A 23074-nucleotide genomic window follows, 5' to 3' on the forward strand; every position below is an offset into this window, starting at 1 on the left:
TCAGCGCCCCCAATTTAAAATAATCAATTGTCCCTCCTTCTCCCCTTTGCAAGACTTCTCCCTCTCTCCTATGCCCTCCCATATCCCTTTCTGACAGGTTCCCAGTACTCCATCTCCTAGACAGCCCCCAACACAATCAGTTGATGTCATCTGGAGGAAGGGGCTGTAACACTCCAATCTCTTCTGTCTGACTGTTTCTTTCCCTTCACTGCTCCTTTTGGACACAGTAGGAAGCATTGTTAATATTCACTGACATGGGCAGCCAAATAAAACATCCCTGAGTGGCCCAGGTGTTGGCCAGTTATGAGAAGCTGACTAAATCCAAGTGGCTCGTAAGAATTCAAGATTCCCCCTTCTGACTCTATAATGACAATTATAATGTTAGTGGCACTATGTGACATTGCATGGACTTCACACCTACACCCCTGAAAGACCCTGGAGTGGATTAGCAGGTTGGCTGTCATTTCACACAAGAATACACCTCCAGCCAAGCTTTAAGGAGAACTGTGGTTGAGGAGAGGGTAATATGCTTTGGTAGTGATCTCCATGAGTTTTTATAGTTTGGATAAACATCCAGACTAAACCTTATTAGGTAACTACCCTCCCCAAATTTATATGGAGCATGACTCTCTTGAGGCTGGTTTATATCATGCTTTTATAGTTTGGCCATTGCAATAGTTTGTAATTTGTTGTTATACATAGAATGGCTGAATCCATACTAGGGTTTGTATCTTTCTTAACATTATTCCCTGGTTTTCATAGGCCAGAACACTTTAGTATAAATGAGAATCAAGCCCATAGTCCGTATCTTAAAAATCGGCAACGCATATGGATACACTATTGGGAAACAGGCTGGCTTATGGCTCATATCATAAATAGATAATAATGAGTATCATTATGCCATCAGTTTCAATAGTCACTCAAATGCTGGCTACAGGATCCAATATTGCTTCCTGTGGAACCAGCATGTACATAAGTGTATACATTCATCCTCATCTGACCAGGTCAGCACATATGTGCCCATGCGTATTTGTGTGTCGGCATAGAATCCTATAAATGTAGGGCTGGAAGGGACCTCAAGAAGTCATCTAGTCCATTCCTCCATGTTGAGGCAGGATTAAGTGTACCTCAACCATCCCTCACCGGTGTTTGTATGTCTGCACATATAATATAGGTGTGTGTGTGTGTGGCTGTTTGTGTTCTCCTATCCTTCCCCAGGACAATATTGTCAGAGACAGCAGCCGTAATACTATCGTGACAAATTTCAAATGCATGAAATTGCAAAATCATTCTGTATTATGCTAGACATCAATGTTACAAGTTGATCTGCAAGAGATTTTCAGGAATGCATGAGGCTGTGGAAATTCATGGAAAATTATTTCTGGAAAACTTGAAAGTCATGCAAATGAACTGGTAAAGATTTTCATGTTAACTTGCACAAAAACATATTAACTGGTTTCAACCAACACTTTCTCTAATGGATTATCATTGTACAGCTATCTATCATGGTGTTTTTTCTAACTGAGAGAGGATGGAAAAATTAAGTATGCCCTCACACATTGCTACTTGGCTGTGAAATGTGAGGCTCTTAATGTTGTATAACTGTAAATACAACAATATTCCTTTAGGATTAATGCTTGGTTCAGGACCTACACAGGAATTTGTCATATGTCTGTTTTTGTCCTACTTTATCTAACTGGAAAATTCTACACTAGCTGTTTAAAATTTCACTTTACTATGTCCAGGCATGTGGGTCACACGTTAGGGTAAGTCTGCTTTAAAATAGTGATATTATACCAGCATAATTATATTATAATCAATATTTAAATCCTCTTCACAATGCATATTTTAGTCCTCTTCCTCCTACTGATAAAGCAGTCACCTTCCCAACGGCTTTCGATTTTGGCTGGCTGCATAGCTGATGTTTACATTTTTAAATTCAGGATGTGTTTGACAGCCAATTGCTGGAAGAGAGCTTTCTATTCAGACTGTCAGTTTTGCTCATTCTGTGCCCTTAGACAGAGCGCTCACCTCCCAGATGTTCAAACACTGAAATGTGACCTTATGTCTGAACAATTGTTACTTTCACACAATTGTACTTTTCCATTTGCAGGTTAATTTTGTAATATTAGGAAATAACAAAACACATTCTACCTGTATGGAAATTCTGATACTAAGAAGGAAGACACATTGATACATTATCTCTGGCAACCTACCAGTCATGGTGTGCAGAAGTCAGTGTGGTGAAAGCAGCTAAAAGCGTAGCATGTTGGCAATGGGTTCAGCAGGATAATGCAGAACTGTAAAATCATGACAACTTAAATATGCTTAAGTAAATAGAAACAGTCTGTCACCTTTGACCTAACTGGCCTATTGTGTTTTTCTGCCTTTGCTGATCGAGGCTACAGCTTGTCTGGTTTGACAGATTTAGTAAGCACCCTTCAAATTACTGCTGTGGGTACACAGTGATTAACTTTATATTCTATTCTGCAATCCTAAGAGTGTGTATTATTAGCTATTACTATGACGTTCACTTGAGAAAATCATTTGAAAAACACTAAAAGGTCTTAGTGTTCAAGTCAGAGGTTCTCTCTTCCTGAGTATATAGAGTAGCAAGTTATAATAAGACTTTTAGAAGAGGAAAATAAAAATACAGCTCAAAAATATAGCACAGAAGAAATAAATTCAGTGTAAATAAATAGAAGAATATTAAAGAAACTAAAAAAAGGGGCACATTGGATGGGACTGTCCAAACTCCTCCTAGAGCGGTGCATAGGGGCATTCCTGTACACATTGACCTTTGTTTCTCCTAAATGGAGAGCGCTAAGAGGTCTCTGGGACACCCCAAACCTTATCCTCTGGATGTCATAGGATGTGTTCCAGAGGTCTGGGTCTCAGTCTGGGTCCAGGTTCATAGTAGGAAAGAGAGACAACAGCTGGCCAGGTTGGGGATGGGAGTAGGCAAGTAAAGGTTGGGGTTCCAACCCTCAGTTTAGCTGAAATAAATAGTACAGCCTCATATTGGTTGTATTTATCTTTTCTGCTCTCTATCCCCAGGAGTTCTGGGGACAGCTGTAACCTGGGTACCATAGCTGCCATGGAAATGTGCTGTTAGGGTCTGTGTCAGGAGCCAGAGGTGGTGAAGCCAAATACCCCTGGCAGAGGAGGTCTTCCCTGCTAGGTGCAGGACTGGTGATGCCAAATCCTCACCCTCCCAAAAGCCCCCTTCAAAAGGGGAATCCTAGGGTAAGTTAGGAATGGTCTTGTAATGACAGTGTGTCTGGCCAGTCTATCCCATGACCTGGCTATTTTCTGGCTGATACAGAGTAGCCAGGAGCAAATTAAGGAACCACTTGATGCCCTAACCATCAGCGGGGACAAGCAGCCCTTGGCAGGCCCAGTATCGTGTGTGTGTGTGTGTGTGTGTGTGTCTGTGTGATGATAGTATGAGAGGTTCAAGCGTGGCACAGGAATGAATTCAGCCCTATGCGATTTGCCCAAGGCCATAGAGCCAGTCAACGTTACTTGGCTCCCAATCCTTGCTCTATTTTTAGCCCACAGGTCACTCTGATACCTCATAAGGAGATAGCAAGAGGTAAATGGTAAAAAGATATTTGTGCACAGTTGAGGCATGAATCTAAACACACACTGAATTAGCAAATCAAATGAAATAAAAAAGCAATGGCAAAGAATAAATTGAAATAAAAAAGAAGGCATCCAGAATCAAAGATGTTGTAATTGACAGTGTAGGAAACGGAGGCAGACAAAACCAATGATTACACTATTGGATGAAAGTATTAGGGGTATTATTGCTTTACTTCTCTTTGAATATGGTTATGAAACTGCAGCTGAACAGGAAAGTCCATTGACAAATACTTTAGTTACATGATCCTAATATCTTAAGCGAAACCATAAATACCCCATGGGCATTTTCCTTCTCCTGTTAAAATAGTTGGAAGGGCTGATGTTAACTTCAGTGAGAACAAGGCTGTGCCCCATGTTTGTCATTACTCTCTATGGTAATGCAGAATATTTGGTTTTCCTCCCCCTACTATGCCGATATAATTCCCATTACTATTACTATTAAAGGGACCAGCACATCCATGAAGAAAATAATAGATTCTATTGAATTGAAATTATAATCACTTTATTAATTCCACATTGTGTACAAATGAATTGCAGCCTGTCTTATGGACTTTAATGATGAATGATCCTTTATATCTTGGGTCGTTGATGAGCACACATATCATCTTGTGTCACAACTCACCAAAACTACAAAGCAAAGTTTTTCTTACCACCTAATTGTTTTCATATATCTAGCAAAACCAGAAGACACACAGGAAGAATAGACAGATAACTAGGAAAAGGATCACAGCAGGAGAAAGGTGTTACAATTATTGGAAGCAGTGATGTATATAAATGAATGCAGAAGCCACTGAAATCTTTCAGTATGTTTTACAGAATGAGCTAGAGTGCCTTAGAACCCATAGGGACTTGTGAAAGAATCCAGAAAGAAACTATCTCTGGGTTCATTAAATGTGATCTGCCTCTGAAATGAAGGATTCCCCTTCAGGATTTCCATACCAGGCACAGAAAAGGGGGAAAGAAAGAGCATTAGGATAATATATAAAATTTCAGAGAAGTGAATGGAATCAATGATTTACCAGTGATCCCTTTAAGAAATATACTTAGAAATTCTAAAATTGAGAGCAGCATGTGGTGCTTTCTCGGAAGAATGATGCAAGGCTTTAAAATGAAGTTTAAAATGCAGATTGTGTAATTTCCTTTGAAAGAAGTGATGGGTAATTCCTTTGTAATTATACATGGATGAATTAATTATTCTCTAATGAACTCAAATAAAACTTCATTTCATGGTGCAGTCTTTTCTTTTCTTAATTAAAAATATCCAAGAGCATATTTCTAATAGGCTGTGATTTTTCTCTTTTGGATTATTGCAGCAGTTATGCTTGTTTCACCTCTAATATGTTGACATTGGGTTGGCAGAGCCTCTGTTTAGACAATCCAGCTCATTACAAGCTGGATTATGTCTCATCCAGTACCTGGGCACCAGGGTCAGAGATGGCTCTAAGGGCCCAATCCTACTTTTGCTGAAGTCAATGGAAAGATTCCCATTGACTTCAATAGAGCTGGGTCAGACCCTAAGAGCATTATTTCCTTCTCCCCCCATTCTGTACACCCGCACAGGTTGCAGTCACAATGTGGTTAGGGAGCACAGTTGCTGCTCCAGGCTAGTGCTCCCAAGAGCGTATAGCCTCTAAGGCAGGGAGGATACTCTTGAGAGAAGAGTCATGGCCACATCCATCCTCACACTGGGCAGATGAGGTGACTGAAAGCAAAAGGGAGTACATTTTACTATCTGCCAAAAGCACAGTGGCTCTCCCACTGGATCACAGAACTGAAGCTAGAGACTCAAGAACTATTATGGTTGATTTCTCCCATGGTTGTGCTGCAGTGGGTTACCACACGTCTAGTTCAAAAACCACAAACACACAAAGGATTTATAAAATTATACAGATTTAGCCAAGAAGTTGAACTCCTATAGGCTATGACCATTTAATATGAATTGAATAATCAGCATTCCAGTGTATTACCTTTTTTTATTGTAGAGTGGTACTTTTAAATCTGCAAAATAGAAAAGTCCTTAGAGCAAGTATTTGTCTCTGCAATTTCTCTGCTGCATTGATGGTAATTGTGTGTTTGTAAGGTATGTATGTGGAAGACTATAAATATATGCTATATATCTGACTAAATGTGTTGGCAACACTCTTTTGTATGTGTTCATTAATTGATGAATAATAAAGTTAGTATTGTGGCAGTACAATACATGATATTAATAATATTGAAGTCACTGATCACCAGCTGTATTATACCAATGAATATTAGTTATTGTGGGATTCAGAGTTCATTGTTGGGTGAAATTTGTCTTGATGTGGAGAAGTACTGTACGGCCCTCTGTGCTACTTAAGACCTGTGTTAAGGCCATATGGGGGTTTCAGAGTATTAACACAAGACATCTGTATCACCATTGGGACCAGAGGTATGCTATGGGGAGGATGCAAGGACAATCTAATGGCAATTAGCGCATGAATATGTTGGATAGAGGAACTGTGTGGTTGCTACTTCAAGGGAAGGAGATGTTTGCATTTACAACTCTACAGCCTGGCCACGAGTTGAGAGCGATTTCACTGCCCTGGGACTTCTCTGTCAGAAAGTCTAATTGGGTCTCATGCAAGGGAAGTAAAGGCCACCATTTCTGGATAGAATGAAGTTTTTCATTAAGTGTATGTTCCTCTTAATTCTGGGATCATGTCTAGTACTGGAATCTAGGTGGTAAATATTAATGTTTCCTTTGTTAAATATATGTTTTTGTTACAATTCTCAATACCACTCTGAAAACTAGGAGGCCAGGTTCCAGGCACAAATGTAATGGATAAAGGTACAGGTGTGGAAAACAGTTTCATATTTCCAATATTTGTGAAGACTTTTCAGCAGAAACTCAGATTCGTTTATCCTCTTGATTATGCCTCTCTATCAATTCACCTAGACCTTATATAATTATGAGTGTAATGATCTTGAACGTTCACATGAATGCAGCCTGCTGAAGCTTGACAATTGCTTTTTATTATCATTCACATCTCGTACAACAGAGGGAATGTTAGTTGGGAAAAATAATATGCTCTCTGACTTTGAACATCACTTAATTTTGTGCTTTGAAGCTATAAGGTGATGTCAGTTAGATCCTAAATCAAAACAATATAATGATTTAGAAACATTGGTACCTATGTAGGTCATTTAATATAATGTTTCCATATTAAAGCACTTTAATATCTCAGAAAGCTGTTTTGACCTTTGACTTTGGATACTCACCATAAAGGATGAACACAATTCGAATAAATGTAACATTTATCATTTGCTTTATATTAAAGGGCTCGGAACATATGACTGTCAGTGACCAGATTGGAGCAAGAGTCTGGTCTACCTATTAGAGCTGGATCCAGGCTGGGGTAGGCATCGGAGCAAAGCCAAGGATCAGAGTCAGGAGTCAGAATCCAAAGCCCTAAAGCCCAGGGTTAACTGGAGTTGCAGTCAGAAGGAGAAGAGGATCTAAGCCAGGAGTCAGGAGGAAGCTGGGGGCTAGAACAAGTACAGTCTGAGGCTGGAGCAGGAACAGGAGCAGGTACAGGCTGGGGCTGAAGCAAGGCTAGAGAGGGCAGAGGCAGGGATAGTATAAAGCACAGCTGCAGACTAGGACTATGCTAAGCAGCTGCTGGACTGCTGGTGCTATTGAGTTTAAGTACCAGCCAGCCTGCTGACTCCTGCAACCAATCAGGTGCCACAGTCTATCAGACAACTTATATCAGAACCAGCTGTGTTCACTGGGTTGCCAGGAGACTGGCTCTGCTGCAGGCTGGTGCCTGACACTATTGTTTTTGGCCCAGATTAATCTTTGGGGGGGGGGGAGTTAAATGTATTTTCCATTGATCCTAATCAATTGCAGCTTAAAGGTTATAAAATGCTTCTGGGCACTCCTACCTCTTTTAGGCACGTTTCCAATGTGCTATTATTAACCATGAGCTGTATTCAGTCCAAATATCAATGTCTCACTAGTTTGTGATTAAAGAACTTCTGCAAATCTTCCATGGCTCTATATTTCTTTGCCTTCACCTTGTCCTGTTAGTCAGAGTCAGTGATTCCTGTTCTTTATGTCCAAGCATTCCTGGTGACACTGAACTTCATGGACTCCTTCAGCATCTCTTACAACCATTTTCTGGGTCTTCCTAGCTGTATTTGCCTTGTGATAGCTCTTGTAATCTCTGGCCAAGAAATCCTATGTCTCATCTCACATGACCCAACCATCTCAGTCCATGCTCCCTTGGCTTTTTCATGATGGGGGCTACTTATATCTTGGCTTGTATCATTTCTCTGTTGGCTGTCAGCTCTCATCTCACACAGCATCCACCTGAGCATTCTCAGTCAGCAGTGTGAAGTAGTTATTCTTCTCTCTTCTTCTTTGGCTAGCATTCCAATCCTTACATTATGGATGGCCTAATCATGGTTTTATACACTTTAATTAACATATTCTTATTGCAGAGAATTCCCACCAACTCCCTGCATTTGCACCAAGCGCTCTTCATGAGACTCCTAATGTTCACATCGACATGCCCATCATCGCTCATTACTGAACTGAGGTATTTGAATTGTTGCACAGAGGTTAACTCTATATGACCTAGTTTTACTGGTTTCTCATTGTCCCTCTCAATGAAGCATTGCATGTATTTCATTTTTTGTTGGCTAATCCATAAACCATTTTCTTCTCATGCACTCCTCCATCATTCTAGATCCCTTTCCAGTTTGTATTTATCTTTGAAACACAATCTAATATCATAAGCACAATGCATACTGCATGGATCCTCTTTCCTAATCCCCTGAATGAAAGTATCCATTGCAATCACAAATAGGAATGGACTTAAGACTGATTTTGGATATAGACCCACCTTCACTGTGAATGGATCACTGTAGCTGCAGCTGCTTCTCAGTAGTGTTTTACTGCCCTCCTACATGTCCATGATAGCCTGAACATATGTCTCTGGTAGATTGCGTGGCCATAGACCACCATATCAATTCTCTAGAAACTCTGTCATAAGCCTTCTCGCAGTGTACACAAAATGCTATTCATTGTGATTCTCCTGTAATTCTATTGTTTACCCTCCTGCCATAAACCCGAATTGACTGTCATTTATTTGATGCTTTAGTCATTTACAACTTCTTTTCCTGATAATTCTTTCCAACCATTTAATTGTATGACTCATTAACCTTATGAGTCTGTAATTCCTCTGCACATACATTTCACACTTGAAGATAGATACCAGCATGGTCTTCTGCTGCTCATTGGGCGTTTTTTTTCCAGTTTTGGGGACTAAATGGTTGAAGTTTATCATCATCATGCCCCCTCAAGGCCTAATGCTTTAAATGCCACAATTGGTACACTGTATGGTCCCACTGCCTTCCCATGTTTCATCTTCTTTAGCACAGACTCAGTATCTACCTTGGTGACAGGTCTTGTGAGGTTATTGATGGCACATACTTCTCTCAATGGTTAGTTACTCTTAACTGAGCAGTTTCTCTAAAAAAATCGCTGCCATCCCCGGGTTAATAGCAGGGTGGGGAATCAGCCTATTCACAGCATCTGAAGTTTCGATATGACCCTCTTTCTACTTAAAAAAAATAATCTAATAATTTTTAAGGGCTTACCATTCTAAGACATAAATCATCAATGCATGGTAGATTGCCCATCAAAACACAGGGATGAAATCCTGGCACGTTTGACATCATTGCGGATTTTGCTATTGACATCAATGTAGTTGTTTGTTGTGTTTATTAAAACCGTGACTACGGGCTAATCAGAAACAAGCCTCTGTTGTGCTAGGCACTGTACAAATACAGAATAGTAGACTGTTCCCTGTCTGAAAGAGTTTACACTCCTAAGAAGACAGGCAAAGATAAGGGAAAGAGAGAGAACCTACAAACAGAGTGATGGTTTGTGAACATCATGCTAGTTTTGTGGTTTTTTGTTTGGTTTAGGTGGGGTTTTGATTTGTGGAGGACAGGGCAACAGAGAAGATGGAAGGGAGGAAGAAAGAGGGGATGAAGGGCAGGTGGAGATAGATTGAGTTAATGGAGCCAGGATTTCACCCAGAAGATCTTTGTGGGACAACTAAGTTATTTGGCTCCATATGGCTGGAAGTCAAATAACAGATGCCAGCTCCAACTCCTCCCAAGATTCAAACTGATTGTCCAAAATTCAAACTACTGTATACCCTGTTTCCCCGAAAATAAGACAGTGTCTTATATTAATTTTTGCTCCCAAAGATGCGCTAGGTCTTATTTTCAGGGGAGGTCTTATTTTTCCATGAAGAAGAATATGGTACACATTTATTGTTGCGGCCAATCAGTGAGCTGCGCGGCGGCGCCCGCCGCTACAGTCCAGAGGAGTCAGACTCCTTACGGTAGCTTTGGGGCCTTATATTCCGGAGTGGCCTTATTATCGGGGAGGTCTTATTTTCGGGAAGGTCTTATTTTCGGGGGGATGCCTTATATTACAGCGAGAGGCAAAACTGGAAGTAGGTCTTATTTTCGGGGAATGTCTTACTTTCGGGGAAAGACGGTAAATCTTAAATCCAACTCCAGAAGACCAAATTTGACTGCAGTTGTCTGCTGTGCTTATTGCAACATCTAGAGATGATGCTAGACAAGGTGCTCTAACATTGTTATCTAAACTGTCTCATCATTACTGGAGCCCAAGTACCTCAAAGCAAGAGCATGGGCTAACTTAACAACATTTGATCCAAACTTGAAAAAATATCTATGAAAGAACGTGTCTGCAAGATCATTTAGGTGCATCAATTACAGGATAGGATGACAGCAAATACTGTAAGAAATTTTTCCATCTCATTTTATCCTCTAATGAAGACCATTGTGAAAGCAAAATCAGTTAGGTGATTGTTGCTGGTTACCAGGTTATACAAACCTCTATCAGAACATCTTTTGTGAAGATGATGTGCAAGATATTTAATGCAAATGATACTCTTTTAAAATTATATTTTATACAATTTCTCTTACTAAATGTGTTCAAAAAATGTTAAATATGTACATAAACTAAAGTAATCTTCCAGTGGGCTTAATATCACTATAAATGAATTATAATAATATATTCATTCATTTCAATATATATTGACATTAATAAACTTGGTATAATAAAAAGCATATCTTACACTTGAAGATTAATTGATTATTTGATTTCACCTGGCATTTTAGGGTTGATCCAGAGCCCACTCCAGTGGGCTTTGGTTCAAGCACTTAGCTGAAAAGTATACGAGAAGAGCTGCTTGAATTTGAATTTTTTTCTATATTATTTCAGGGTTTTTTAATCTTATCTTCTCATTTTGTTGAAGCACTAAATACAATTTAAAAATCAGTTTTCTGATGGGAAGAAATTGTGAAGAAAAGTGTGCCCAAGGAAAATAATCGTTCTCCATTTTTCTGGTAGCTTGCTTTCACAAAACACTCTTTCATGAATAACCCTTTGGGAATAAGGATTTAAGAGTCTTTTTAGTTCAATTCAACAACTGAGTTAAAATGCAGTTGTAAGATTTTGGGTAATGCTGTCAATTAAAAACATTAACTCAGATGAAACTTGCCAAATGTGTTTAAGTCATTTTTAAACACCCATCACTTTCTGAAAATAAGCTGAAAGGAAGTAATGCATGAAAATAAGTAGCTAGATTTAAAAATATATTATTGCTTATCCTTCATTTGCTCTTTGATCTAATTGGTTAAGGACATTTAGTGTTTGTTCATTTTGGTTCATAATAGATCTGAAGACATTTACATTTAGAAATAGGGATTTAAATATATAAAACAGCTGCTTTTTAAATAGAAAGTCTAATTATGCCTATGATTACATTCAATTTTGATTAGTATGCATACAAGTCCTTACTCTTCTTGCATATTCAAGCTGAGATATGGATCACTGGAGCTAAGATTAAAGTACAAAAGAATAACTTGAGAAATGCATGGCTAGACCAATGTGAAAAGTAAATGCTGGTTTTTATCACTAAAATGCTTATTTGTGATTTTAGCTACACACAGACTTGGATCCTGGAAGCAGCAAAATCAAGTATATTCTGTCAGGAGATGGAGCTGGGACAATCTTTGTGATCAATGACAAGACTGGAGATATTCATGCTATGAAAAGACTTGACCGTGAGGAAAAGGCAGAGTACACGCTAACAGCGCAAGCAGTCGATGGGGATACAAACAAACCTCTGGAACCGCCTTCAGAATTCATTATTAAGGTTCAAGACATCAATGACAATGCACCAGAGTTTCTTGATGGCCCATATCATGCCACTGTTCCAGAAATGTCCATTGTGGGTATGTACACCTAAACATATAAAGAGCTTTGAAAAGTCAGCCTTTAAAATAGCCCAGTACACCAATGATGGAAAAATATTTATTTCATTTCTATTTCATTTTTTTAAATCCCTTCTTGACCAAAGTGCTCAACTGCAGTACAATAGGTTGAGACCCTCAGTAATAAGAAAATGACTATCAGTTATATTCAATTGGCATTCTTTGCACAATAATACTTCTGTGGCCCAAATTTATAGTCTGTTTCTGATGCTGTGGAGTGTTGTTATTGAGGAGGATTTAGCAAGATTTGTTCCAACATGCCACTCTAATCCTATTGATATTTTGTTGATGTTTAATTATCTGTTTGTGTGTATTTGTACACAGATGTAGCACTTACAATATGTGGACACATACTCATTTATTTTCCTCCACGTATAACTATAATCAGCCAAAAACATGAAAATGAAAGATGTTATGTCTGGAAACTGATGGTGGGCTTAACCACTTAGGCATATGATCTGAAAATGAGGGCATTAGAATGGGCAAAGAGAGAAAGCTGGGAAGAAGAAGAAGATGAAAGGAGTGAATGTGGTTGAAGGAAAGGAAAATAAGAAGATACATGCAAAATGTACTTGTTAATAGATTGTATTGGTAATGTGTTCATTTATATTCCTTCATATGTTTTTTTGTGTGTGTCTTGGATGGGCATATGTTTGTTTCATTGTGCAATTCTGGTGCACATTTTGTTTTATATATCTATATCTGCAGCTGTCTAGACATATACCTTTACATATAGGTAGAAAGATACAGACACCTAGGAATATATTGAAATTCAGTATGTAGTATCTTACTCTCAGAGGAGGCCCATTGAAACCAATGTGATTAATTGCAGAGCACTCAGTGTGAGTGAGGACATCAGAATCGGGCCATAGAAAGTAAAGAATGATTTCTAAGGTTTACCAATATTAAACTGAAAGTAATGTGGTTTTCGGCAATTCTTGTACTCTATGGCTGTCAAGGCAAGATATACATAGACGCTCACTTGAAGGCATGCCAAGCCTCTTTACAAACATAATAGTGCCCTGTCAAAGAGTTTGGAAACAGCATTCTGTTCTATTGCAGTGAAACATACATACACACAGACAATATATGGGGCTAGAACTGTCATCTTCCTGCAATTCAGTACAATGAGTTGTATGGGGACCTTTTCAAATCTAACTGCAGCAGACCCAGTAGCACTAGCATAGTTATGGTAGGGTTTGTCAATTATAATTCTTCTCCAGATTTGATGTCTTGGTTGCTTTGAATCACTTCTACTGGAATTGGGTATATGCATTTTCAGCCTGAATGTCAATTCCTTTACCAAAACACATGTTTAATATGCTAAGCTGTTTTAATTGTATAGTAGCTCAAACATAATGTGGACCTGGTTTCAGATGATATTTTTGCCAAGCTCTAGGCAAGAAAATGGCTTAATTAAATTAAAAGGGGGAGGGGGCAAGAAAGAAATTGTAGGCTAATCCTTATATGAACTGGACTGATTGGGCTTTCCGAAGGAAAAACTAGAGGGGAAATACAAAGATGTCTGCAGAGGGAAAATGCTTTCTGAGCATTAATTCTATTATTAAGAATAATTTATATAGCCCATAATGGTATGCAGCACTTTAGAAACATAGATTAAGACATCACATGATTCCTGCTTAAGGATGCTTCAATCTAAGTAAGACAAGGCAAATCACAGACAGGGCACTGTGTAGCAGATCAGGTAGAGGAAAACATAGGGGTTACTGATGAGAAGGAGCAGGCTTTGTTGAAAGAGATGATCTTTAATGAGGCAACTGAGGAGGAAAGAGATGGTGGATAAGAGCAGAGGAAGGGAAGAAACTGAGAAGGAGAAAGGCAATGAAGGAGCAGTAAAGTGAAAGGATGGGAAAAACATATGGAATGTGTATGGGATTAGATACAAATGAAACTAGTGATATGGAAAGGACATATCATTAATGGTGAGAGAAAAGAGCATGTGGTGAGAATGACAGGAGTGGTAAATTAAATCAGCAGTGAGTTTTGGACAGACTTGAGGAGGGAAAGGTGAGAGGCAAGAAATCTGGACAGTAGAAGTCTACAGTAATCAAAGCAAAAGGTGGCCAGTATATGGACAAGAGTTTTAGCAGATGGGATAATGAAAAAAGGATGTTTTGGGGGGACGTTAAAGAAGATGTGATAGGACTTTGCAAAAGATTATATATGGAGGGTATAGGAGATGAGACAAACATTGGTATCAAGAATGTTAACCTTGGAGACATGAAGGAGAAGAGAGTTATCAATGAAGATAGAGTAGGGATGGTACAGTGTCTCATTCCCCATGTATGCTAGAAGCACAGGGAAGCACAATTGCTCCTGAAATTCCCATTGAGGTGGGTCAGCTCTGCTCCTGAACCTACCAGGCCTGTGCCTCTTCTGTCTGGTACAACATGGCCCATAAAGATTTTATTTTCAAATGCTATAGTTAATATTCAAACCCTTAATAGCAATAACAACAACCAAGGTGAAAACAAGTCATAAGTCATCTCAAAAGAAGACTTGGATTTAGAATTACCGTATGATTTTTGCACTCCAATGTTATTGAATGAAGCAGACAGGAGGACAGCGTATGTGTCTAAATATCCCTACGCCTTATATTTTTTCTTTATGTAGCATTCCATGGGATGAACTTTATTTTCAACCTATTACTCCACAAAAGCACCAACAGCAAATACAAACCCTAATTCTGAGCTGCCACTCCTGGACACGGAGCATGTATCTCACTGAATTATGTGGATGATGAATAACTATAAAATCAATGCAGCATATGCAGTTCTTCCTGTTGACCTGTAATATGACTAAAAGTCAAGGCTGACATTTTGAAGGCGAGAACATTGCTGTTTTACCAATTTTACTGTTACTTCTTTGGCTATTCTCCCTCCTTCTAATCAACTAGAAGCTATATCAATGGCTATAGTAAATATAAATTATTTTAACTTTTTTTAGGTATTGTCATGTTTATTTTAAAGTCAGTTTCCATCATCTATCAATATGTAGGGGAAAGATTGACTTCTTCTTCCAGAGTTAGAGTTGGGTTTTTTTTGTTTTTTTTTCTGTGCTCTCAGTATTTTGCTTCCGTTATCCACTTCATTCCCCTTTTAAGAGAACTCCACCCACCCATGCTTTTCTATTTCAACTGTGTGATACTTTCCACTAACACAGTTTTCACTAAGGCAGGGTTTTCTTAGGGTGCCCAGATAGTAAGTGTGGAAAACTTGGGACTGGTGTGTGTGTGTGGGTGTGTGTGTGTGTGTGTGTGAGAGAGAGAGAGAGAGAGAGAGAGAATGTTCTGAGACTGGAGAGGAACTCATATGGTATATGTAATGCTTATGCAATGAAAATACTATACAAGTCATTTCATTTCTGGATAGCTGGAAAAAGTAATATAGAAGATACAAATGAATACACATTAATTTCTCTAGCATTCCAAAACTAACACATCCCTCTTTCATTGAGATTCTGACATAGTGTAGCTTTTCAAACATAATATATGCAGCTGATATATCCTATACTGCTGCATGTTATAATTTCTTGTTTGACAGTAATGTGGTGGGCACTGTACAAAACATTGTCCCAAGGTGCTAACTATATGAATAAGTACATGGATAGTACAGTTGACATGCACTCTTGTATATGTATATCTACAACATGGATAATATATCATGTTTGTGGGGAAGCTGGAGCTTTGCAGGTGCAAACCCTCTCTAGACAGCATGTACACCACATGTATACATGCATTTACATACGTAATCAGTATGAACATACGCCACATGTTGTATATGACTGATGCTGGAAAATCCTGATTCCCTGCAAAGACTGTTTGCAGGACCTTCCTCCAGCAAATGGTGCCAAGGCAATCTCTATTCCAGTGTTATTTCCTGCAGGAATGATGCTGACTTTTCAGCCGTCTTGACTGCACACTCTTGCATCCGCACGAACACACACACTGAATGGTGTGCACAGTCACAGTGTTCAGGGATAATTTGAAATCATTCTCTTTTTTCTGAGGAAGGAGTGGGCTTCATGCTCCAGAAAAAGCCCTGAGGAGCACACACAATTCACCCTTACCTCAACCCTCAGTTTCCTTCCTTTCAGCTCTGTCACAATAATCATTCTTCTAGTCCATCACAGTCCCCCTCCCTCTTTGGTGAGACTGAATGTTCTGTACAGTTTTAATACTGCTCTGATCTCCTGAGGAACCCAGGGTTGAGAAGGAGGGAGGAAGTCAAATCTGAATGCCTGTCTCCTGTGTGGCAGCATATGTTAGCAGGGCTGCTCACAGAAGTGCACTTGGGAAGTAGGAAATAACTTGCTTTCAAAGGCATTTAAGCTGCAATCTGTACAAATATGTTTAAGCATCATGAGACCTAAAGGGACACATTTTGGAAGAGGACCAGGTGAGAACCCCAGAAAGAGATCCAGATAAGTATGGGGAAGAAAGGTGGAGTACCCAGTGGTTCACTTGTTTTTAAACTTGTTCCTGAACTTGCATCCTTTGTGTAACAGCCAATAATGATGTCATAATGTACAGATGAGTGAGCCAGCTTAAAAAAAGAAATAGAAGAACCAGGTCAAACTGAACTGATCCCATAGTGTATCTTTGAAAATGCCTGGATAAGTCTCCCTTTTGTGCTTCCTTCTCCTCAACTGTTCACAGATTCCTTACTTTTGGTTAGGTTGCTGCAGGTCTGATAATGTGCCCTGGTATGGATGTGGTCTTCAAATGTTGTCGGTTCTGTGGTGGTATTCAGGGAAGGAACAGCGAGGTAGGCTCCATAGTTCTGTTTTGAGCAAAGGGTGCTTAGAGGTCTATGGTTCTGCTAGTGGTCAGCAGCAGAGGTTCAGGAGAATAGAAAGATGCATTGAATAGAAAGACAGATGTGCTGGTGCAGGGAAGAAGGTGAGACAGAAGAAAGAGGAAGATTGGAAAAGTGAATATTCACAATTTTTGACTAATTTCAGACAAACATCCAAACGTTTCATGGATTATCTGACCTAAACCTCCAACTATTCAAAAGTTCCCCACTTGTCATAATAAAACACAGTACATAGTGTAATGCAGCATGGCAGTGCACTAAATTGCACCTGCAATGCGTCAAAAAATTGAGTGGGTGAATTATTTTAGAATAATTCAACTTCTCTTTATTATGATGTTTCTCAACATCAAAGATTTCTTTCTTGGAAAATTTCTTTCTTGGAAAAGAAATTGGATTTTCAGGTTAGTATTTGCTATTATTGCAATTTTAATCTGAATATATCTGCTTTCTTTGGGCCAAAATCTGCCCCCAGTTGCACTACTGTATATCAGGAGTAATTCCAATTAATTTGGCCATCTGTTATTTCACATATACAAAACAGACATATTTCACATAAATACACATATAAAAAGTGTGTGTGTGTGTGTGTGTGTGTGTGTGTGTGTGTGTCTGTTTCCCTTTCTCCCAGAGGTATTAATTCTACTCCAATTACATATTGTTTGCCAAAAGGGACAAAATCTGCTGTATGTCATCAACATCCAAAGTCTGGTATAAATAATGATGGAATAACTTGGTAAATTGTAAAGTTGTGATAAAAACCCAAGATGTAATATTATCAAGTCCCACCACACTCTCTCACTCTTCCCTCCCCCCCTTCCCCTGTATATATTGATTTTTAAGACACTGTGCATGACTGTTAAATCAATGATAGTCTGTCACAAAAATGTTGACTAAAAGGACTGTATTACTAGGGTCAACTACAAATTAGCCCAAAGGGTAAACTCCAAGGTAGTGAAAAAGCTCAGGAAAAAAAATAGCAGATGTTGTAAAATATGGCTACAATGTAACAGCTGTTAGAAAATGTATATCATCACTTTCTCTTGTTCCACTACTTGTTCATCTTGTGCATAATCAACTTCTTGAACTCTGGCACCGAGGAGCCATTTAAATAAGGGATTTTTTTTTTTTTTAGACATGGAAATTATATGTATCTTTCATGTACATTGTGAATGACCTCAATGGAGCTTATGAGAATGAAAGGTAGATAGGCAATAATAAGCGTGAGAGAATCAGTTAGGATACAGAAGGGGAAAAACACACATTCTTGACCAAAAATTTAACTTTTATTAAGGTTTTTTTTTTTTTTTGGGGGGAGGAGGGAGGGAACTATTGATCTTTTTTTTTAAACGTAATTTTTTTTTTTTTTTTTTTTGCACCTTGGGTTTTGCATCTTGGTTTCAATCAGCATCCGAATTGGCAATTCAAAAAAAAAATGTTTGCTAAATGACTGAAGTATGCTTGGCATTGTGTATATAGAAAGTCATGTCACTGTTCCCAAGGAGGTTATAATCTGAGGGAGCAGTCCTACCAACATTTTGACTAGAGAATATACAGCAAACTACTGCAAGTAGTCCCACTAACTTCAAAGAGAGCTGCTGCAATCAAGGGCATGCCTCAAAGTAGCTAGCGCTGCTGGTATTTGCAGGATCATGCCCTTAGGCCTGGTCTACACTAGGAAATTAGGTCAGTATAACTATGTCATTCAGGGGTGTGAAAAATCCACACCCCTGAGCAATGCAATTAAACTGACCTAAACCCCGGTGTAAACAGCATTAGGTCAAGGGAAGAATTCTCCTGTCGACCAAGCTACCACCTCTCAAAGAGGTGGATTACCTATGCTGAAAAGAGTGCCCCATCCATGTAGGTAGTGACTTCGCACTGCCAAGTCTAGACAAGCCCTTAGTCTTGATCTCAGTCAATGTGAAAACTCTCACTGATATAAATGGGTGCAGAATTGAGCCCTAAATTAACTATGCAAAGAACTGGGTGAATGATTTATAATGATTTTATTAGGGGAAAGTTGCCTCTCTTCCTGTCTGCGTATGGTCTGCAGTTTCTCGGATGTATTTGTCCTTCGAGGAGGGTACACTGTGCAAACTGCCTACACACTAGAATAAGGGGTCAGAGCAGAGCCACACTACACTTGCAGGAGTTGGAGGAGAAATTGCCTCCCAGAGTTCCTTGGAATGCTGCTGCTACATCGTCCGGTTGGGTGCTGCCTACTTCTTTCTGCCTGCTGGTCCTTCCCCGCAGGCTGGGGGGAGGGGCTTGGCCACACACTCTTTGAGGCAATATGCACTTCTGCACAGAGACTGCATTGTTGGCAGGGCTGCTTGTGTTCTTTCCTGATTCTGTGCCCCTATGTACAGGCCTATCAGAATCTGTGCCCAGAATAATTTCTGCAGAGATTCTTGTCTCTAGATCAATCACAGGCAGTTTGTTGCCAGTATTCTGCATTTGAAGTTGAGCTGTGTGTGTGTTAGTTGTTTTTGCATGCCTAGGTCACATGATATTGTTTTTATTCTGTGTGAACATAACTTTTCAGGTATCTCTACTTTGCAGTTGCAGGTGTGGTTGCAGGACATGTAAACATACCTGAGTTAGCTTTAATCTAGTTAGCACAAATACCAATGTCAGTGAAACTGCAGCAACACAGACTTCAGTGCAGACTAGTCACCTAAGCAACCTTGTACATGTCCCTGGCAAGCTTGTACCGCCCATGCTGCCACAGCTTCACTGCTGTTGGTACTTGTTTTAGCTAGATTAAAGCGAGCTCGGTTTTGTCTACATCTGCTGCAATCACTCCTCTGATTGCAGTGTAGACATATCCTTCATTCACATTTCTGGTACAAATACCCGTGGTTAGCAATTCTAAGTTCACTCTTCACAAAGTTTTTTCAACATTTTTTCCAAATGTCAAATTTTGACAGAAAGGCGGTCAAAATTGGTGACTGAAATGTTTGCAAAAATTCCATCTAATTTTTCAAACAGCTCTGCTTGTGGCAGTAGGCACTGATGCATGGCCAGAGCTTATTTGGAGAAGACACAGATGAGAGGTAGTAAGTCCATCTACATTACTGCCCAAATATTGAGACACTGATAAGCACCACACGACAAGAGACCTGACTATATTTTGTGTTTTTAAATTTTGGAAAGTTTTGCCAAATTCTAGTCACAAGGCACCGCATCCAAAGTTTGTCTTGTATCAGAAAAATAATCTCATTATGTGATAATATTCTCATAGAAGCTTATATTAATGTAATTTATTTCTACCTGGTACTTTTTTTAACTCATTGGTGATAGACCTCAGAACTTCCTCCTCCCCAAACTTTGTGGAAGACCAGCCTTTAATTCAGAAGTAGATACAAATTTTACAACTCAGGTCACTCTATGTAATTGACACATTTGAAATTTGGAGAAGTCAGATTCAGACTCAATTCAGAATCCAATCTTTGTGCCTCAGTCCAAGTTTATTTTAATATTATTATTTTCTTTAGGAATCAGTACCTCTGCCTTTGTTTAACTGCTGAATCTGCAACACTTAATGTTTCTCTGTGAATACAGATGAGCTGTTGCCTGTGGAGCTGATGTCAATGCTACTTTCTCATGAATCAGCCTGTAGAGGACTGCTGGCTGGATGATTTGACTGTACCCCTTCCCTGGAGGCCAATGGTTTCTGCTGCCATATGCTTGCTCTCTGCTGGCCTGAGGGAGCAAGAGCTCTGAATCTGCTCCTGCAACCTGGCTCATATTTGCTGGCATTATCAGCCTTTGTAAAAGACACACACACACACACACACACACACACACACACGTGCATGGGCGCATGCACATGCACACACAAAGAAAACACCAAATTGAAACTGCAAGGTTGTAGAAAATCTCTTATTTTTATAAGGTAAAATTATAAATCGGTGAATTCCTTGTGCACGCAGCAAGGACTATTTTACTATTGTTTATACATGTAATAAATAAATAAATTTATACACTGCACCTACATGAAGCTTCCTTTGTAAGTCAACAAACAATACAGTAATTTTTCTCTTCATGGAAGTATAACTGTGTAGTGATTGTCCAATTTTACTTTCTTTGCCTGGGGACCTTGCAATTTCTATGCCTTAGTAGTTCTATATAAAATAGGCAATTCACCTTGTTTTGTATGAGTGCTGATGAAATAGTCAATTGATTAGACAAATGCCATCTTTTAGAAAGTCCTGGACAATAGAGCAAATATTTTCTTCCTCCCTCACAAATATTATTAATGTTCTATCATAACAGCAATACCTAAAAAGGAAAAGAAAGTAATGTCTAAAAGAAAACAGAGTTCTTTTTAAGAGAAACATAAAATATGGTGGACCCCAGTGCTGCTGCCTATGATGCTACAAACTGTATTCTAATGCTAACAAATGGTCACTCTGGGGAATTTATAAAGCAGCACATGCAGGCTTTTTAATGGCATCATCTTATAAGTTGTAGTCGGAGAGAACTGCCAACCTTAAAACTAAAAAGACGATGTCCCTTCTTATTACTTTCACATGAGTCAAATCCAAGCAGTAGGTAACATCAACGAGGACAATTTCTAGAGAGAGCTTTATCTATCTCAGTATGAAACATTTTACTTTTCTTAAGATCACCACTCTAGGAAGGAAACATCACAATTCTAAAACAATTAGTTTATGCACATGAAATGGTAAAATATGCAGCTTATTAGATTTCACAACCATGCTTCCAGTGCTCCTCATTATACAGTTGTAAAATGCTGAAGGCTGCCAGCTTGCTCTATTGTCTATGTGCTGTGCAGAAGACAGTTTTCTTCTATGCATAGCAAGCACCTTCCAGATTCTTAGTTACACTTTTCCAGACAATATGTGTATTTTCCATTTGCTTCACATTAGAATAAAGGCTCATTAGAATGACAGATGAGCAGTCTGAAAACATTGCTTTGTTGCAGTGTGTTTTCCGGGGTATTTAATTGTTCAAAGAAAGTTTTTGACTCATTCAGGTTTTTTTCATTCTATTAACATTTCTTCCAGTGTCATTAGCTTTCTAAACTATGTACACTTCAAGTATATTAAAATAAATTACATTTAACATTTGGAAACAGAAATCCAAATTCTACTCTGCTATACTGGTGTAACCCTGGCATGACTACTTTGAGATCAGGACCTCTGAGCAGCAAAATTCTGCTGATGCAGTTTGAAAAGAATTTGGCCCAACATTTGTATTCCTTTCATTTACTTTAAAGAAACCATGAAGCTAGGGTTTATCAGAATAACGTATGGTGATGTCCATGCAGCTGCTCTTATGACTCTCTTGAGTTTCCATGATAAGACCATTTTTAAAAAATGTTAGCAATAAAAGTGTTTGTTTGTTTTTAATTTATAAGTTGTTTGGGACAGGGTCTGTCATTTTCTATAGGTTTGTAAAGCTCATAGTACAAGGGAATTCTGATATCACAGGTTTTTAGGTGCTTCTGCAGTACAGATGGTAAATAATATTAATAATAATATGAAATTTCACACATACTATGAAAAACCAAGAGCAATAGTTTAATAGTTTTTATAAATTTCAAGGCCATAATGGCCAATTGTGATCAAGTCTGACACCCTGTATAACACAGGCCATAGAACTTCCCCCAAATAATTCCTAGACTATATCTACTAGGGGGAAAAAAAATCCAATCTTGATTTTAAAAATTGTCAGTCACCCTGATAAGTTGTCTAAATGGTTAATTACTCACTGTTAAAATTTTACACCTTTGTCACCTGTATATTTCAATTTTGATATAAAAATTAATGAATATGAAACATACCAGTTTCAGAATGTCTGCTTCTTCCACCATATAGAGATATATGTATAGTGTGGGTAGGTATACAATGTACTTGTACAATGTATATAATATACACATGCCCATTCATACACAATATATTATGGAAGAAGCAGATATTCTGAAACTGATATGTTTCATATTCTCTACCTTATTCTTATCAAACAAATATAAAAATCATAATAGCGCCACCAAATTACAGCTGCAAAAAACCTCATGCTCATTACTTCATCTTCCTGTCAATATAGGGGTTTTCCTTACAATACACTATCTAATGCAGGGGTCGGCAACGTTTGGCACGCGGCTCGCCAGGGTAAGCACCCGGCCGGGCCAGTTTTATTTACCTGCTGACGCAGCAGGTTCGGTTGATCGCGGCCCCCACTGGCCGCGGTTCGCCGTCCCGGGCCAATGGGGG

At 38.9% G+C, this 23074-nt stretch overlaps 1 protein-coding gene across 2 annotated transcripts in view; it reads left to right on the forward strand.

The window, feature by feature from the left end:
* The window catches only part of LOC112116863 (cadherin-8), a 182031-nt gene that overhangs the window by 43513 nt on the left and 115444 nt on the right, over positions 1 to 23074 (forward strand). For both annotated transcript variants that reach the window (XM_024214595.1, XM_024214594.1), the window contains exon 2: positions 11661 to 11955. In XM_024214595.1, the coding sequence (XP_024070363.1) occupies positions 11661 to 11955 (295 nt within the window). The remainder of the gene's footprint in view (positions 1 to 11660; positions 11956 to 23074) is intronic.

The sequence above is a fragment of the Terrapene carolina genome, unplaced genomic scaffold, assembly GCF_002925995.2.
Source record: "Terrapene carolina triunguis isolate 2854851 unplaced genomic scaffold, T_m_triunguis-2.0 Scaffold33911, whole genome shotgun sequence".
NCBI lineage: Eukaryota > Metazoa > Chordata > Testudines > Emydidae > Terrapene > Terrapene triunguis.